The sequence below is a fragment of the Capra hircus genome, chromosome 16 (genome assembly GCF_001704415.2).
Source record: "Capra hircus breed San Clemente chromosome 16, ASM170441v1, whole genome shotgun sequence".
Classification (NCBI taxonomy): Eukaryota; Metazoa; Chordata; class Mammalia; order Artiodactyla; family Bovidae; genus Capra; species Capra hircus.
In genome coordinates, this window is record NC_030823.1 from 1,600,867 (window position 1) to 1,618,141 (window position 17,275).

At 53.3% G+C, this 17,275-nt stretch overlaps 1 protein-coding gene across 1 annotated transcript in view; it reads right to left on the reverse strand.

Annotated features, from left to right (window-relative positions):
• Window positions 1-17,275, reverse strand: part of PIK3C2B (phosphatidylinositol-4-phosphate 3-kinase catalytic subunit type 2 beta) — a 71,947-nt gene that overhangs the window by 47,850 nt on the left and 6,822 nt on the right. Inside the window, exons 2-3 of the mRNA XM_018060016.1 lie at window positions 11,840-11,936; window positions 1,992-3,012 (exon numbers count right to left, since the gene is read on the reverse strand). Coding sequence (XP_017915505.1) covers window positions 1,992-2,924 — 933 coding nt within the window. The 5' untranslated portion in view covers window positions 2,925-3,012; window positions 11,840-11,936. The remainder of the gene's footprint in view (window positions 1-1,991; window positions 3,013-11,839; window positions 11,937-17,275) is intronic.

Sequence of the window (17,275 nt, forward strand, 5' to 3'; positions counted from 1 at the left end):
GCGTGGGGGCAGTTGGCATGGAGGCCCTGGCCTTGCCCCCCTGGGCAGGCATGGAGGGTGTGCAGAGAGGGGAGGGCAGCGTGGGGGCAGTTGGCATGGGAGGTCCCGGCCCTGCCAAGTTCGTGCTGTATCCCAGTCAAAACAATAGCGCCACTGTCAGCAGCTCACCCACAGAATCGAGAGCGACAGAGACAGAGAGACAGACAGGGAGGGGAGGGGGGGCAGGGGCAGAAAACAGAGTGGCCAGCGAGGGCCACGCAGGCCCTTTCAGTGCCGCTCACGGGCTCCGTAAGAAAACAAAACAAAGCCACTTACGTTTGCCTGGCCGGCAGGCCCTGCGGGCATCGCCTGACGCTGGCCAGGGGCACCTGCAAGGTAGAGGCTGGCAGCAGGGGCACCGCGCCGGCACGTGGCACCAGCCGTTTCCTTAGCTGGCCCTGCAGCCCCGGGATGAGGAGGGTCGCTCCCGCTGGAGGCCCGGCGAAGGCGAGGAGGTGGTGTGGGCCGGGAGCCAGAAGGGGCCCCACTCCTGGGGTGAGCCCCCACACCAGGCTGGGGTGGGGAGGACCAAGGCCGCATGTCCCCCTAAGAACGGGCAAGAGCTCTGCTTTGCCCTAGCTCCCTCAAGGAGACTCTGGATCAAGTTTCCCCCAAGAATTCTGATAACACACAGGGGATGTGGGAAGGGTGAGAGCTGGGGAGGGGGAAAGGGAGCCACAGGGGTGCCCACCTACCAGGGTGGCCTGACTCAGTGCGAGCAGGCCCAGCTGTGCGAGAACAGACTCTCCCTGTCCCTATAAATAGCAGGAACAGCCCCACCTCTCGGAGCAGGGCCTTTAAAGAGCCTGGTGCCCTACAGCTTATCCCAGGAGCTGCCTCTGTTCTGGGGACTCTCTTAACCAGCACAGGAAGGAAGGACCACGTGGCTTTTCCAGAGTCGTGGAGGATCCCAATTACTGGGACGTAACGTGGGAAAGCCCCAGTGTCCGTTAGACAATGGGTAAGGAGAAAACAAGGATGGAATGAAGTGGAACGCCATTAGCACAGAAGGCATCTGCCAAGGGGTGCCTCTTGCCTCCTCTGGGGCCAGGGTTTCCAGAGCCCAAGGGTGAAACACGAAGCAGGCTTCAGGTCCTGCCCTGAGGGGGATGCTGCTGACACTTTTTAAACCAAAGGAAAACACCTACCCTGTGCTCCTGTGTAAATACTCTGCTATTGCACACTATGTACTGATAAAAGTGAAGCTATTACTGTCACACTGCATACTTTTTCCTAAATATTTTCACTGCAAAATGAGACGGATGATGGTGATGACGGCACAACAACCAGAACGTACTTAATGCCGCTGAATTGCATACTGACGACTGGTTAGCAGAGTAGATTTACGGGAGGTATGTTTTATTCCAGTGAGAGAGAGGCATGCGCGTGCACGCACAGAGGACAGGGAGGAGACAGCAGGGCAGAGAGACAGAGACCCGGGGAGAAGTGGGGGAGAGAGCACAGAGAGAGAAGGTGAGCGAGCACAGCGGAGCTTTGGGGTGAGAGGCAGCAGGGCTCTGCACTGCGGTTCATCACGCAAGACGCTGAGAGGTCTGGCCAGGACGGGCTCCGTGAGCGCCAAACATGGGTCAGGCTCGGGACTCAACCCCACCGTCGCGCAGCACTTTTGGCCGAGCAGCAAGTCAGAAGCAGAGGCCGTTCGGCCACGCAGTCAGCGCTGCATCTCCTCACCCCAGGTCTCCCCTAGTATCACTAAGTGGGCATTCAGAAACGCCCGCACCCACACGGGCCGCTTGGCCGGGACACACGAAACTTGGCCCTGAAAGGAGCTCCCTCTCCTGGCATCTTTCCTCCCTTCCTCAGCCTGGCCTGGGGCACAGGCCAGGGGCGAGGGTGGAGCAGAGCTGCATTCGGACAGTGAAGAGGAAAGAGGGACTGTTCTGTTTCTGAGGGACAAGGGGAACGGGCACAGAAGAAACAGAGGTCCTCACCGGGGCTGCGGAAATGCGGCGGTTCTTGCCGGGTGTTGCGTTTTTCCGGTTGGCGCAGCGGGAGGCGTATGTGCGGGGGGGCACCTGGGGAGGCATGGTCTTGCTCCGGGCCACGGGCTTCCCAGGAGTGTCCTTGGCAAAGTCCAGGGGCCCCCGACCCTCCTTCCAGCCCCTGGTGGCATCCCGCAGCATCTCTGCGTCGTAGGTCGACTTCAGGTTGAGCCGTGTGATGGCGTCATTGATGCCGTCGTAGTCCATGGACCCCAGCGGCCGCCCCGGACTCCCACCTCCCAGCTCCTCCTCCTCCTCTAGGATCCGGGGCCCCAGCAACTTGCCTGGAGGTTGTTCAACCAAAGAGAAAGTGTTGATGTCACTGGGCTGGGAAACCTTGGAAGAGGAGGGGGACCCCTTCCTGGGAGGCAGGGGAGGAGTGTCCCAGATAGAGACTCGGGGAGGCAGAGGAGGCGGGGACAGTTTCTTAGAAGAGTCTTCTCTGTGCCTTGGTCCTGGGGACAAGGAGAGCCCCCCATCTGAACCATCAAAAATGTAGAGATAGTCTTCGGCCAGGGAGCCTTTGGGCCAGGGATCTGGGCCAGGCTGGGAGCCCCGGGAGGTAGAGTGGTTGGGCAGCCCTTCCTGTGGGGAGACTGAGTTGTAATTGAGGGTAGGATCGGAGCCAGAAAGACCGCGTAGCAGCTTGAGGTCCTTCCGCCTTGCGGCTGGCTTGCTATAGACATCCAGGACAGGCTCATCCCAGCTGATCAGAGAGGGGTCTGCGTTCTGCTTTGCCCTGCTTTCCTCCTTGTCGTGCCGAAGCCGGGACAGCGCATCGTACTCCATCTGCAAGGCTTCAGCCATGGCCAGCTCTTTGCGGCTGATGCCCACCGACTCCAGGGACTTCCAGTGCTCCCCACTGCCCTGAGTCGAAGACATGGTGAGGACGGGGGAGAGAGCAGACAAGGAGGTCGTCTACTCCATGGCAACGTCCAGTCTGCAGGGCTGTGGCATGGTGTCTGGGCACCTGCAAGGAAGGGGTAAAAATACCAGTCATTAGGTCTCAAACAGAGATGGGTCAGCAATCTGACTGGGCGCTAGAATCTGGGCCACTCTCTGTTTCCTGAGTGCCTACAACAGATGGAAAGAAACAGAAAGAGGGAGAAAAAAAACAGAGCGACACCAGGAGAACTTTATGTATCTATTCATCCACCCTTCCATTCATCCATACATGTTTCTATCTCTGGTCCCTAAATCCCATCCTCATCTCGCTTACAGGTACCCCAAGGAAAGAAGGAGGCACCTTGCATCAGCAAAGACAAAAAGATAGAGACAAGGGCTCTGCAGTCAATTGACAGCTCTCCAACATGAATGGACCTAGAGATGATCAGAGTGAAGTATGTCAAACAGAGAAAGACAAATTCCATACTGATATCACTTATATGTGGAGTCTAAAATATGATGCAATGAACATATCTACGAAACAGAAAGAGAGGCACAGACACAGAAAACAGACTTGTGATTGCCAAGGGGGCGGGGGTGGGGAAGGCTTAGGCGTTCGGGATTAACAGACGTATCAAAACCTAGGGACAACCCAGTGTCCATCAGCAGGTGAGTGGATTAAAAAATGTGATACTTTCACACAGCTGAATACCCCTCAGCAACAAAAAGGAATTAATTACTGATACATGCAATAACACGGATGAATCTCAAAATAACTTTGCTGAGAAAAACAAGTCAGACAAAAGATTGAGTATGTAGTATTCCATTTATATAAAATTCTGGAAAAGTAAAACTAATCTACAGCGAAAGTGCAACTGTTAGTCGCCCACTCAGTTGTGTGGACTCTGTGATCCCACGGACAATAGCCCGCCAGGCTCCTCTGTCCATGGAATTCTCCAGGCAAGAGTACCGGAGTGGGGTGCTATTCCCTTCTCCCAGGGATCTTCCTGACCCAGGAATTGAACCTGCATCTCCTGCTTTGGCAGGCAGATTCTTTACCACTGGCTTCAAAATTTATGAAGTTGCACACTCTAAGTATGTACAGTTTACTATATGTCAATTATACGTCAATAAATCTATAATGAAAAGTACAATAAGGCCCTATGAAACAACCAGTCAGACTGCACTGAGATCCTCCCAAAACAAATCAATACAAGCAATAAAACAAAACTTGCCAACAGGTGAGACCCGGGTGTCTGATGAAGGGGAGGTGTGCCAAAATCTTGATTTCCCTCAGCCCTTGGGAAACCAGACAGGAAGATCACACACACACACACACACACACACACACACACACACGACACACATACACACACATGACACACACACACACCACACACACACAACGACACACACGACACACACACCACACACACACACACATGACACACACACACGACGCACACACACACACAGGAAGATCACGCATACACACACACGCACGCCTGGCCAGCTGCCTCTCACACACACTCACACACACACACACACACACACACACGCCTGGCCAGCTGCCTCTCACACACACACACACACACACACACACACGACACACACACACACCACACACACACAACGACACACACGACACACACACCACACACACACACATGACACACACACACGACGCACACACACACACAGGAAGATCACGCATACACACACACGCACGCCTGGCCAGCTGCCTCACACACACACACACACACACACACACACACACGCCTGGCCAGCTGCCTCTCACACACACACACACACACACACACATGACACACACACACACCACACACACACAACGACACACACCACACACACACCACACACACACACATGACACACACACACGACGCACACACACACACAGGAAGATCACGCATACACACACACGCACGCCTGGCCAGCTGCCTCACACACACACACACACACACACACACACACACGCCTGGCCAGCTGCCTCTGCCATGAGCAGCCCCGTTCATTTACTCCAGCGTTGGCATTCTTCTCCTTCAGGTGCTGTGGGATGAAATGGCATGAAGACATGGTTGTGATGACAGGTTAGCCTGGCCCAGTGGTTCTCAACCCTGGCTGCATATTAGAAACACTGGGGGAATTTTTTAAAGTACTGAAGCCCAGGTACTTTCAAGAGATTCGGATTTAATTGGTCTGCAGTAAGGCAGTGGTATTTTTAAAAACTCCCTAGGAGACTTTAGACTGTAGCCGAAGCTGAGAACCACAGACCTGTGTGTGTATGTGTGTTTCAGATTAGGTTGGGCCAGCTGAGTGTGAAGTAAGTCACTTCTGATGCTTCTCACCAGCAGCTGAGTTCACCATTTCTAAAATTATAAAAAAATCCTTCATTTTATTGTACTGTTTTGCCCAGCAGGTTACAGACACACGAAGCATGTCCTTCCTGATAAGAAAATTGAAAACATCAATAGAAAATAAGTTCAGATAGGTGCACGGTGGCAAGTTCCATCACACCCCAAATGAGTTAGGGCAAGAGCACCCTTTACATGCGGCCCCTCCCAGATCCTGGAGCACCCATTAGGCACAGGCTGGCTCCGTGAGTCTTGGAATGTATTTCCCCCAAAGTGGAAGAGCCCCAGCCCAGTTTCAGGGTATGCAAAAACGGCTCTCTGCTGCTTCCTCTATCTGTTGCACTTCTCCACCTTTCAACACCTCCTTATAGACTACTTTTTGTCCACAGAGGAAGAGAGAGAGTCCTGCTAGTTAAAATTCCAAGGAACTGGATGAGCAGATGGAGATACCCAGAACTTGGCTGCCCAGAGACGGGACACTGGACCCAAGAAAAGCAGGCCCAGCGCTTTTGATAGGAGACGAGATAAACGCTCAAAGCTGAACTGAGCTTGTGCTCTGCTTAGTCGCTCAGTCATGTCCAACTCTTTGTGACCCCGTAGACCGTAGCTCGGGGCTCCTCTGTCCATGGGGACTCTCCAGGCAAGAATACTGGAGTGGGTTGCCATGCCTTCCTCCAGGTTTAATCCAGAGAATGGCTCTATTTTTAGCCCCAAGCTGGAACAAGCATAGTAGTAAGATGGCTTGGCCTGGCACCGCTGTGAAGAGAGAAACTGAGGCCACTGGAAATAATCTCTCTCAACATCTTGCCTCTCTTGCCCACTAACTAACTGAGCCATGCCTGCATTCAGCCTCTTTTTCTTCCGTCGGCCTCTGGGGAAGCAGTGCCCATCCCGCTGACTTAGAAGCCTCCTGGGCACTTGCCCCACCCCTGGGTCTCCTCCACACATGCTCCACAAATTCCCCGCCCCTCTCCCGGACTTTCACCTCTTCCCCTTACCTGGCCTGCTCTCTGCAGCACTTAAACATGTTCAAGCTTCTTCTGGTCTTAGAAAGAAAGAAGAAACAGAAGCCTACACACACTCTAATCACCTTGGCTTCCTGTCCTTCAGCTCATGCCCGCTCAGTGCTCCCCTCCCTTCCGAGCCAAGAGCGGACGACACACGGCGCTTCTCAGGTCTCCCTTACTGGCTCCTCAACTCACTGCCATGTGCCTTCTGCCCCGAGCACTCCACTGGAATGCCCCAGCAACAACGCCCAGGCTCCCCGCTTCCACAGAGGTTTCCATCTGCCCAGACACCGCTGCTGCCCTTGGCTCGTGGACCATTCCCTTCTTCCCGTGCCCTTGACCCGCTGCCTCCCATGACTCTCTTTCTTCTCGTCTTCCACCGTTGTCCTCCTCTTCCTGTGTCCACCCCTGCAATGCTGGCGTAGGCGCGTGACTCCATTCTCCGCCTCGGGTTGGCTGACACTGGGCAGTCTCGGTGTGTTCCCCACTCATACAAGGTGCGTGCTGATGGCCCCAGATGAGTCTCTCTCCCCTCAAGTCGCTATGGCCACCCATATCTCAAGCCCAGATGCCCAAATGAACGACCACCTCCGTATTTCCTTCCCACAGCCTTCCCCCTCCTGGTTCCCCACCGCCGTGAGCAGCACCAGGCAGTCACGCAGGCTAGGCAGCTACGGTCCTCCTGGATCCCTCCTTCCTTTCAGCTCCGTCCAGTCACCAAGGCTTGTCCTCTGAGTTCTTCCCAAATCGAGTCCCTCCTGCTATCCTAACTGCTGCCGCCCTAATTAGACCCACACCTTCTCAGCTGGACTATCGTAATAGCCTTCTTTCTAACAGTCTTTCCTGCTAACCTTTCCCTCTTTACTGCTTGCTCCCCAAAGCGGCTTGAGGGCTCTTTCTAAAGCGTAAATCTAATCATCCCACTCTCTAAACCCCTTCAAAGGCTATTTGATTCCTTAACAAGGCCTTTATCACCAGCCCACATCTCCCTCCCATCCCCAACCATTCATTACTACCTATTTGATACCTCTGTGATTTTATGCAGTATCTTTCTGCTCCAAGGCACCCTTCCCAACTGCCAGTGTTCTTCGCTTATTTGATTCTAAATGCTCAGCCATCAGGTTCTTCAGGAAGCCTTCTCCGGACCCCCAGGTTGAATTAAGGGCCCTATCTTCTTGTTCTCAATGTGCTAAGTCCCTTCAGTCATGTCCGACTCTTTGCAACCCTATGGGCTGTAGTCCACCAGGCTCCTCTGTCCAAGGGATTCTCCAGGCAAGAATACTGGAGTGAGTTGCCATGTCTTCTTCCAAGGGATCTTCCTGACCCAGAGATCGAACCCATGTCTCCTGCATTGGCAGGCAGGTTCTTTACCACGAGCACCACTTGGGAAGCAACTTATATATACCTCAAATACCAGCTTAAAATATGTATCCAAAATTAAATGTGTATGATTCTGTTACCCCCCAACTAAGCTCAAGTTCCAATATCACCTCATTTCCACTGAGAAAAAAATGCTCCTGAACTGGGACATAAGGGCAGAGCTTTCTGACGGTAAGAATTTTCATTCAAGGAGATGGGTGGTCAGGATACAGATGGATCCTTCCTTGAGGATCCTTCAAAGGAAGGACTAGGCTTCAGCTAATAGGACCAGGTTTAGCATCTATAAATGCAGGTGGGCAAATGGACAAGACCACCACACAAAATGCCTTCCAGCCCTGGGATTCTTTGATTCTGATCTATTGATTCCCTTCAGTCCTGTTGATTTCTCTTGATTTCTCAGAGGACTCCAAAGTTAGCCCTAGGAAGAAAGAGAAGAAAGCCCCAACAGGGAATTTCCTGGCAGTCCAGTGGTTACAGTTTGGCGTTTTTACTGCTGAGGGCCCAGGTTCAATTCCTGGTTCAGGAACTAAGATCCCAGAAGCCACATGGTGTAGCCAAGGGAAAAAAAAAAAGCCCGAGGGAGATCCAGCAGGCCCAGCTCCTACGGCTCTTTCCAAACTGGAAATCAAATGCAGAAAGCTGAGCTACCCTTCTCTAACCACCAGCCCCTTGGCTCCCTGCCAGGACACCACCAGGCCAAGCAGAGGAGGCCCAGCCTACTGACAAGTCTTGTCCGGGCCACACCGGCAGCTGCCTTCCAAAAGCGCAGTGCTCTGCTCGCTCTACTGCGGACGGCCCGTGGTGCGCAGGCAGCACTGGGAGAGCCATCCCCCAAGGTGGAGCGAAGGTTCAGAGCTGCAGCAGGCACAGCGGAAATCTAGAGAAAGAGAAGGCAGGATCCCAACCACCTGGGGCTAGAGGGAGCTGGCTTCCACTGAGGGCTCGTTCCTGAATTTCATCCTCCAGGAGGGGTGTGGATACACAAAGTATTTTAAGAATCAGAGTCTCGTGTTTCTTGCCTCCCCCATTCTCTTTCCAGTTCAGTTCCCTCCCTGCCAAACTCTGCTGGGTTGACAAATTCTCTATTCCTTGAGTCCTCAAGGGCTACTAAGGATTCTGTTTAAAAAAAAAGAAGAAGAAGAAAGAAAGAAATATGCATGATGTAAGTCCCAGGAAAGAGCTGGGGTAGAGGACCAGGGTCTTTGCTACTCTGCAGCTCATCCAGGAAGAGAAGGCAGGGGCCAAGACCACTCTCACAAACTGCAAGGAGCACCCAGACACCATACTCTGTGTGATTGACACCGTCTACCACAACGAAGAGAGGGGTGCCCCCTGGAGTTGTGCGCCTTGGGGGCCCCAGCTATTTTCTCTTCCAGTATCCATCTCTCAAGAAAGTAGATGAAAACCACCTGAAAGACCATTTTCAGCCAGTTACCTCCCACCTGCATGCACTCATTATTAACATTTCCCCACATCTGAACACACTTTCTCTGCCTAACATTTGAAAGTAAGATGCAAGTGCTTCACTTCTAAATGCTTTGGCCTGAATCTCTACAGAAGAACTAGGCCATCCTCCGAGGTAAACACAACGCCAGTTAGCATACCTGCAAAATGTAACGCTGACCCAATAATATTACCTAATACAGGGCCCACATTTGAATGCTTGTAATTGCCATCTGGTAAGTTTTTCAAACATACAAATTCCTGGCCCTTCTCCTGGAGGGTTTGATTTAGTAGGGTGAGTCCCTGGACTCTGAACATTTCCAAGACCCTCAGGCAACACAGATGTGCAGATCTGACACCAAGGACTAAGGTTTCAGAACCACCAGGAGTACAGGAGGAACTGGGGAAAGGGACCCCGAAGAGCACCAGGCAGTCAGCTGGTGAAGGGAAAGGGGCTTATGGCCAAGCGGGCCGGTGCCAGGGTCTAAGCAGCACCAGGCACCAAACTCAGGTTCACACAGCTGCCAACAGATGGCTGGAGGTCAGAGGGGAGGAGGCTGGTCCGAGCAGAGCCAAACAATGGTTCAGAGTCAAAGGGTGGGGAGAAAGGAGAGGGCAGTCCCTGCAGTGAGCTGACTCTGTGCAGGGTCTGTGCCAGAGAAGGCGGGGCCCCAGGGGCCAGCAGTGACTCCAGCTCTGGGTGGAGAGGGCTTCCTGTTGCCTCAATGGGGGCCACTGTATCAGAACTGCCCTGCTTGGGACAGACTAATGGTTCTGGGTCCTCTCCCCACATGCTGAGCCACAGACTGGAATCTAATGGGTGTTGAGTACCAGCTACGTGCCAGGCACCATACTAGACCCAAGTATTCAGTTGACAATGGCACAATTCCAGGAAGCTTACAATCTAGCGAAAGTGACAGATGTATCATAAATAATTCAATCCCCGCCTGAACCTTGCCCATCTTGGCCCATCTTCACCAAGCAGGGGAAACGGAGAGATATCAAGAAGGGTGGCGAGAAATGTGCAGTCTCAAGCCTCTGTCTTCCCTAAGATGACTCAGTCCTAGGGCTGCCCTAGGAGGAGACCTTCCACACCACCTCTCCAGACAGAATGGGTCAAAGGGTCGGAGGCCATTAAGGCTTAATCCCTTTGGCTCACAGAGTTTACTCTTGTGAGAGGACCCTCCCCCTAGCCACGCCCAGCAGCCACACGTATCCAGACCTCCATTCCAGTGGTTCTGCAGCCAGGGACCCATCACCCACCCCTCAACCCACACCCTGCTGTCCTGCTCCACGTCTCCCCGCCCACAGCTCCAACAGGGAAGTCAGCGTGCCCTGTGCCAGGAATCTGACTCCTCCGGCAGGGAGGTATAACCAGAAGTCAAGTAGGTCAGCTCTCTGCCTCAAACAGGTGCAGCCGATCCCTGCTTCCGTAATGAAAACCTACAGGTTTCATGCAGCTCTGCAGGCTGCTTTGAAGTCAGGCCCATCACTGAGTAACACACACCAACAAAGCCTTCCTCTTATTGACCATGTTCTCTCGGCATGGTTCTCACTCAGCTCCAAATGTAGAAGGAAGAGACTCGCGCTTTCTCCCTACTCACACAGCCCCTCTCCAGCACCCTCTTAGCCAAATTAAAGCAGTCCCATGTAGCTCAGTCTTTGCTACTGGACTTACTTTCCATCTCTCTCTCTCCTGGGCCTACCCTGGATTCTCCACCAATCTGAAGCTAAAGCAGACCCAAGAGCCCTAATAAAAGGCTCTCTGGTTCTAAGAGAGCAGAGGGTCAGGAGGCCATGTGACACAGTTACACCCTTCAGGTTTGCATTCAGTCCCCAGTCCCTGCTCAGAAACCATTTGTGCAGCAGGTTCTGTTCAAAGCACACGCACATACGTACACGTGCACACACAGGGAATTCCTGGGGCTCAAAGCTCCTGGCACACACCCTGTAGACGTGGGGTCTTGGTATTAAGACAGTCAGGGATGGAAGAGGTGAGGCAGCAGCTCATGGCTCCTCTCAAAACTTTCCAAGAGCCACCCTGTTACAGACAGTAGGGCCCAGGACCAGGAGCTGGCAGTCAGCTGAATGGAACATTTGGCAAAAAGGAAAGAAAGGTCTTGGCAGCATGTGAGTTTCTAACCCAGGAACCATCCCAGGAGCCAGAGCAGCCACACCTGCCCTCTGCCTGGGCCACGTTTCCCACTTTCTCTGCTGCCTGCCCTCCGCTCCAGGAACCAGTCCTTCTAGTTCAGATCGGTTCCCACAAAAGTGCACCCCAACCTACCTACAAGAGAAAAACAACCTAACGTTTCCAAAATCTAGGAAACCTCAGCCTCTCTGAATCTACTGTAGGCCCCTGAAGCATAAAGGAAGCCCCTCAAGGAGGGGGATATAAGAAAGTGGGTGGAGGACGGCACGGGGACACAGCAGCCTTTCCCAGGGCCACTTGCTGGCTGCAGCTGAGAGCTCCTGCAAGATTAGACTGTTGCCCGACACCTCCAGCTGAACCTCCAGTCTAGCTTCCCCAGCTCATGCCCGCTGGAATCCAGTTCTCCGGGACTCTTGCGTGGGCTGGGAAAACTCCCTAGAGGAGGCCAGCCCATTAAGCAAAATCCAGAAAGCAGGTCACAGCTGTTCCCATCCAGCCAAGGCACCAAAGTGAGGACTCAACACACCAGCAAGGCTCTGCTCTGCCTGGAGGACTCACCGGAGGGGAGAGCTGACAGGCGGTGTCACTCTGGCTCACGGCTCCAGTGCAGACTCCTCAAGTCCTCACAAGCTGGGCAGGGCCAGCCCATCAGAGTCTGCAGGGAAGAAGAAGGGAGCAGTGAGCAGCATCGCAAATGACGCCCCATGCCCCCAGCAAGAGGAGGGGGAAGTATCTCGGGGTAACCACCGAGGCATCAGAATAGCCAGAGTCAACTGAATGACGCCAGTGAGACCATCCTCCACAAGAATGGCATCTTTGCTGAGGATCAACTCTCTGATCTGCAGGGAGTGTCTCCAATTCATTCACTTCTAACCATTCTTCAGTTGTTTTCTGGTAGCACCTTTCCTGGACATCTGAAAGGCTATCTCCCGTCTCCATGACAGGATCCGCCTGTCTAATAGAAATGAGGCAAATGAGACCCACAAACGGTCAGTGCATTTGCCCCGGCTCTCACTGCAGAGCTGGGAAGGGCCCATGACCCAGTGTGGGGAGGCCACATGCTGCTGTTGGTCTTCGGGAACAAGCCTGCCCCAGCCCCACGCTCCTCCCCACGAGGACACGCTTGGCACTGATGATGGTCAGAGCCCGGGACGAGAAGGACCTGGGGGCTAGGTCCCCAGAACAAGTCCACAAAGTAGAGAAAGGGAGCCAGCAGCCCCCACGCCATGGTGCCACCTGTGGGGAGGGGCAGGGCAACGGCTGGAAGCCCGAGCTGAGGAGCCAGCGGGCAAGCCAGGCTGTGTGGGCAGCTGACAGCCACCTGCTTGGCTCAGGGAAGGGTGAAAGGAAGTCGAGCAGAAAAAGACTGAGCCAGTCACCCATGGGAACCTCGGAGGAGTGAAGACCAGCCCCCCGCACTGTCCCCAGGGCAAGCTCCTTCCCGCCCTCTCGGCAGGGAGGCTCTGCACCTCCCTCCGCCAGCTCTGACCACTGTCTCTCTGCCACCACAGTCCCTAACCCAGCAATCCTGATAGGCTGTCTGAATATCTTCCATTAGTGCCAATTCCCCAAATCAAGAAAGTCCCCAATAGACTGCAGTCACTCCCAGGGGCCCAGAGCCACAGCAACCACACAAACTACATACGTTCCCACCCCGCACACTCCCACCCACCACACACCCTCCGACTCACCCCCTCAGCAGCTCCCCGAGGGCAGAGGAAGCCGGCCTAGACATCTGAGGGGACAGTTCTAGGGCCACTGGCAAAGAAGCCTAAGAAAAGCAGCAGGAAGTTGAACCCAAAGAAAAGGAAAACGGGGCCCCTAAGTTCCAGGGCCCTTCCCTGTCCACATTCCAGGGTGCAGGGCCAGGCTGGGCCAGCCAGGAGCGCTCACAGGAGGGAGACGCCAGGGAAGGAGACCCCAGACACACAGCCCCGGAGGGCCTTTGCCTAAACAAACCTGGTCAGCCTCAGCGGCGGCTGGTTATCCCCTCAATCAATGGAGAACCCTGGGGTCCTCACAAACCAGGATGGGCAAGGGAAGGGGTGTCAGTTCCCAAGTGGCCCCCTTCTTTCAAACCGGAAACACACACACACCACACACAAAACACCACCAAACATCTGATACTAATTTACTCAGGGGTGTCAGAGGGAAGCCTGCAGTTAAAAAGCAGAGTCCGAGGAGAGGGTGCTCAACCTAAGGGAATCTGGAAATGGAAAAGGAAATTGCGAGTGGCACCGGAAGCATGAGAAGGTGGAGGACACGGATCCCTGACACAGGCCTTGCCACTCCTCCCCTGGTCCCAGCTCCTGACCTCTCCAAGGCACAAGTTCCCCTAAGCGCTGTCCACGAGGCGGCCTGACCCTTTAAGTCACTGACCCCCTGATCCTTGGCCTTGGCTGCTGTTAGCCTGGCCTCACCCTGCAGCCATGAAGTCCCTCTCTCCTCTTCCTGGTTGCAGACCGGAAGGATATCCTGCCCCGGGTCAGCCAAGGACACAGAACCCAGGAGGAGACCAAGGGTTCCGTCTCACCAAGGTCAAAGGGGAAACCCCACTGGGGATGCAGGGCCATAAGAGGGAACTAGGAGATGAGATCCTCCCCCAGAAGGCCTCCCAGTGTTCAGAATCCCCAAACCACAGGGAAGGGGACACCAGGGAGGGGGCTGGGAAGTGGGCAGAGGTCCTGACAGTGCCCACTCACAGGGGATCCCAGCCAGGACTCCTGTCCAGCTGGTCACCCCCTACCTACCCCTGCCACAGTGCAGGGGCTCCTACTGGTCCCACTTGACCCTTAGCGCCTCAAGACCCATGAGTGCAGCTGGAGACGCTTTCCCTCCCGCTTTCTCTCTCCTCTTTCCACCCCAACTCAAGATCCTCAGAAACCTTCCCCAGTAAGCTGTTTCAAACTCGTCTTACTTCTTTTACGCTCTCAGTGTTTCCTAAACATTCTGATGCTGTGTACATGACATGACATTCGAATAGGGGCACAAGAACAACACCTTTGTCTTAGATGGTGTTACAACAACCATTCTGCATCTCTGCACGTGAAGGGGTCAAGATTTCTTTCCTAAGTAGGAAGTAACCTAGGCGGTGGGGGAGTAGAGGAGGAGTCCTGTCCATTTTGGTGTTGCTCTGTACATGCCCTAATGCCTTTTTCCCATCTCCTCTGTCTGCAGGTCAGGAAGCAATAGTTAGAACTGGACATGGAGCAACAGACTGGTTCCAAATAGGAAAAGGAGTACATGAAGGCTGTATACTGTCACCCTGCTTATTTAACTTACATGCAGAGTACATCATGAGAAATGCTGGGCTGCAAGAAGCACAAGCAGGAATCAAGACTGCCGGGAGAAATATCAATAACCTCAGATATGCAGATGACACCACCCTTATGGCAGAAAGTGAAGAGGAACTAAAAAGCCTCTTGATGAAAGTGAAAGAGGAGAGTGAAAAAGTTGGCTTAAAGCTCAAAGTTCAGAAAACTAAGATCATGGCTTCTGGTCCCATCACTTCATGGCAAATAGATGGGGAAACAGTGGAAACAGTGTCAGACTTTATTTTGGGGGGTTCCCAAATCACTGCAGATGGTGATTGCAGCCATGAAATTAAAAGACGCTTACTCCTTAGAAGGAAAGTTATGACTGACCTAGACAGCATATTGAAAAGCAGAGATATTACTTTGCCAACAAAGGTCCGTCTAGTCAAGGCTATGGTTTTTCCAGTGGTCATGTATGGACGTGAGAGTCGGACTGAGCGCCAAAAGAATTGATGCTTTTGAACTGTGGTGTTGGAGAAGACTCTTGAGAGTCCCTTGGACTGCAAGGAGATCCAACCAGTCCATCCTAAAGGAGATCAGCCCTGGGTGTTCATTGGAAGGACTGATGCTGAAGCTGAAACTCCAATACTTTGGCCACCTCATGCGAAGAGTTGACTCACTGGAAAAGACCCTGATGCTGGGAAGGATTGGGGGCAGGAGGAGAAGGGGACAACAGAGGATGAGATGGCTGGATGGCATCACCGACTCGATGGACATGAGCTTGAGTGAACTCCGGGATTTGGTGATGGACAGGGAGGCCTGGCGTGCTGCAATTCATGGGGTCGCAAAGAGTCGGACACGACTGAGCGACTGAACTGAACTGATGTCCCACTTTGCACAGGAAGTTCCAAGGGAGACAGAGGCCAAGGCTATACCCAGCATAGGGACTCAGTTGCCCACCTGGCTCAGTGAGGCACACTCACATCCCACCAGCCCCACCGTCATTGGGCCCTTGCCCATGTGTCCGTCACCCAGGGTCTACAATAGGGTAGCAACAGTCAGAGGCTGTCCTCAGCAGAGATTACCTGCATGCCTGCAGCTGGATGAGAGAAGCCAGAACGTGGCTATATGTGCAGGCTCAATGGAGCTAACCATCCATAGCTACCTTGCTGAAACACCATTTCAATGCATGTAAACATCATTACAAATCTGTCAAATTAGTACCCCAAGGATATGTCCACTGTCCTGCCTGGAGTGAGGTTATCACACTTTATTCTGGTGAAAACAAAGCGAAGGTGGGAGGGGGGGCGGTGTACTAGGGGTTGACAGAGAGGAAGCCTAAGTGAACATGTGCGTGCATGTTTGCACGCTAAGTCGCTTCAGTCATGTCTGACTCTGTGCAACCCTACGACTGTAGCCTGTCAGGCTCCTCTGTCATAGGATTCTCTAGGCAAGAGTACTGGAGTGGGTTTCCATGCCCTCCTTCAGGACCTGACAGCTTCTACACACTCCTATAATACAGGGCTCCTAAACAAATAGTTATTACCATCTCCCTAAGTTGTGGGCACTAATCGATCTAACAGTTGTGTAACCATCTGATGCATGTAACTAACCTGGTGACTGACTATGCCATAAGGGTCACAGTCAGTGAATAAGGTCAGCAGTTACTCTTCAAGGACTCTAGCACACTAAGGCAATGGCTGATACCCAAGTGTGACCCTAGCCTCGATGAGTGAACATAAGTGTCAAAGAAATAGAAGGAAGGAAACAGATCTTTCCCCCACCCCCACCCTATCTGGCATTCTGTGCCAGGTATTGTCTTGTTTCATCCTTACAACAATCCTTAAATGTTTATATTATTATCCTTACTTTATGAAAACAGGAAAGGAATTGAGTAATTTGCCCAAGGTCACACAAATAGTAAAAGAGACTGAGTCAAATGATTATAAATCAATTATATGTCAATAAGCAAATAAGAAAATAAAATTTAAAATAAATAAGTAAAGGCTAAACTGAATCTTGTTTGAGGCCAAAATTGTTTGAGGTCTTTTTCCCATTCTTCAGGGCCCCACGCTCTCCCACAAACTGTCACTCATGCGCGTGGCCTCTGGGACACGCCTTTGCTCACGCGAGCGGCCTCTGGAACATTTCTTCACTCACGCGAGTGGCCTCTGGAACACTCCTTCGCTCATGCGAGTGGCCTCTGAAACATTTCTTCACTCACGCAAGTGCCCTCTGGAAAACTCCTTGGCTCACGTGAATGCCCTCTGGAACACGCGAGTGCCCTCTGGAACACTCTTTCGCTCATGCAAGTGCCCTCTGGAACACGCGAGTGCCCTCTGGAACATTCCTTCCCTTACGCGGGCGCCCTCTGGAGCCCTTCTTCGCTCAGGCAAGTACCCCTCCTTCACTCATGCGAGTGGCCTCTGAAACACTCCTTCGCTCAGGCGAGCGCCCTCTGGAGCCCTCCTTCCCTTACGCGGGCGCCCTCTGGAGCCCTCCTTCACTCATGCGAGCACCCTCTGGAGCACTCCTTCGCTCAGGCGAGCGCCCTCTGGAGCACTCCTTCGCTCAGGCGAGCGCCCTCTGGAGCACTCCTTCACTCATGCGAGCACCCTCTGGAGCACTCCTTCGCTCAGGCGAGCGCCCTCTGGAGCACTCCTTCACTCATGCAAGCACCCTCTGGAGCACTCCTTCGCTCAGGCGAGCGCCCTCTGGAGCACTCCTTCGCTCAGGCAAG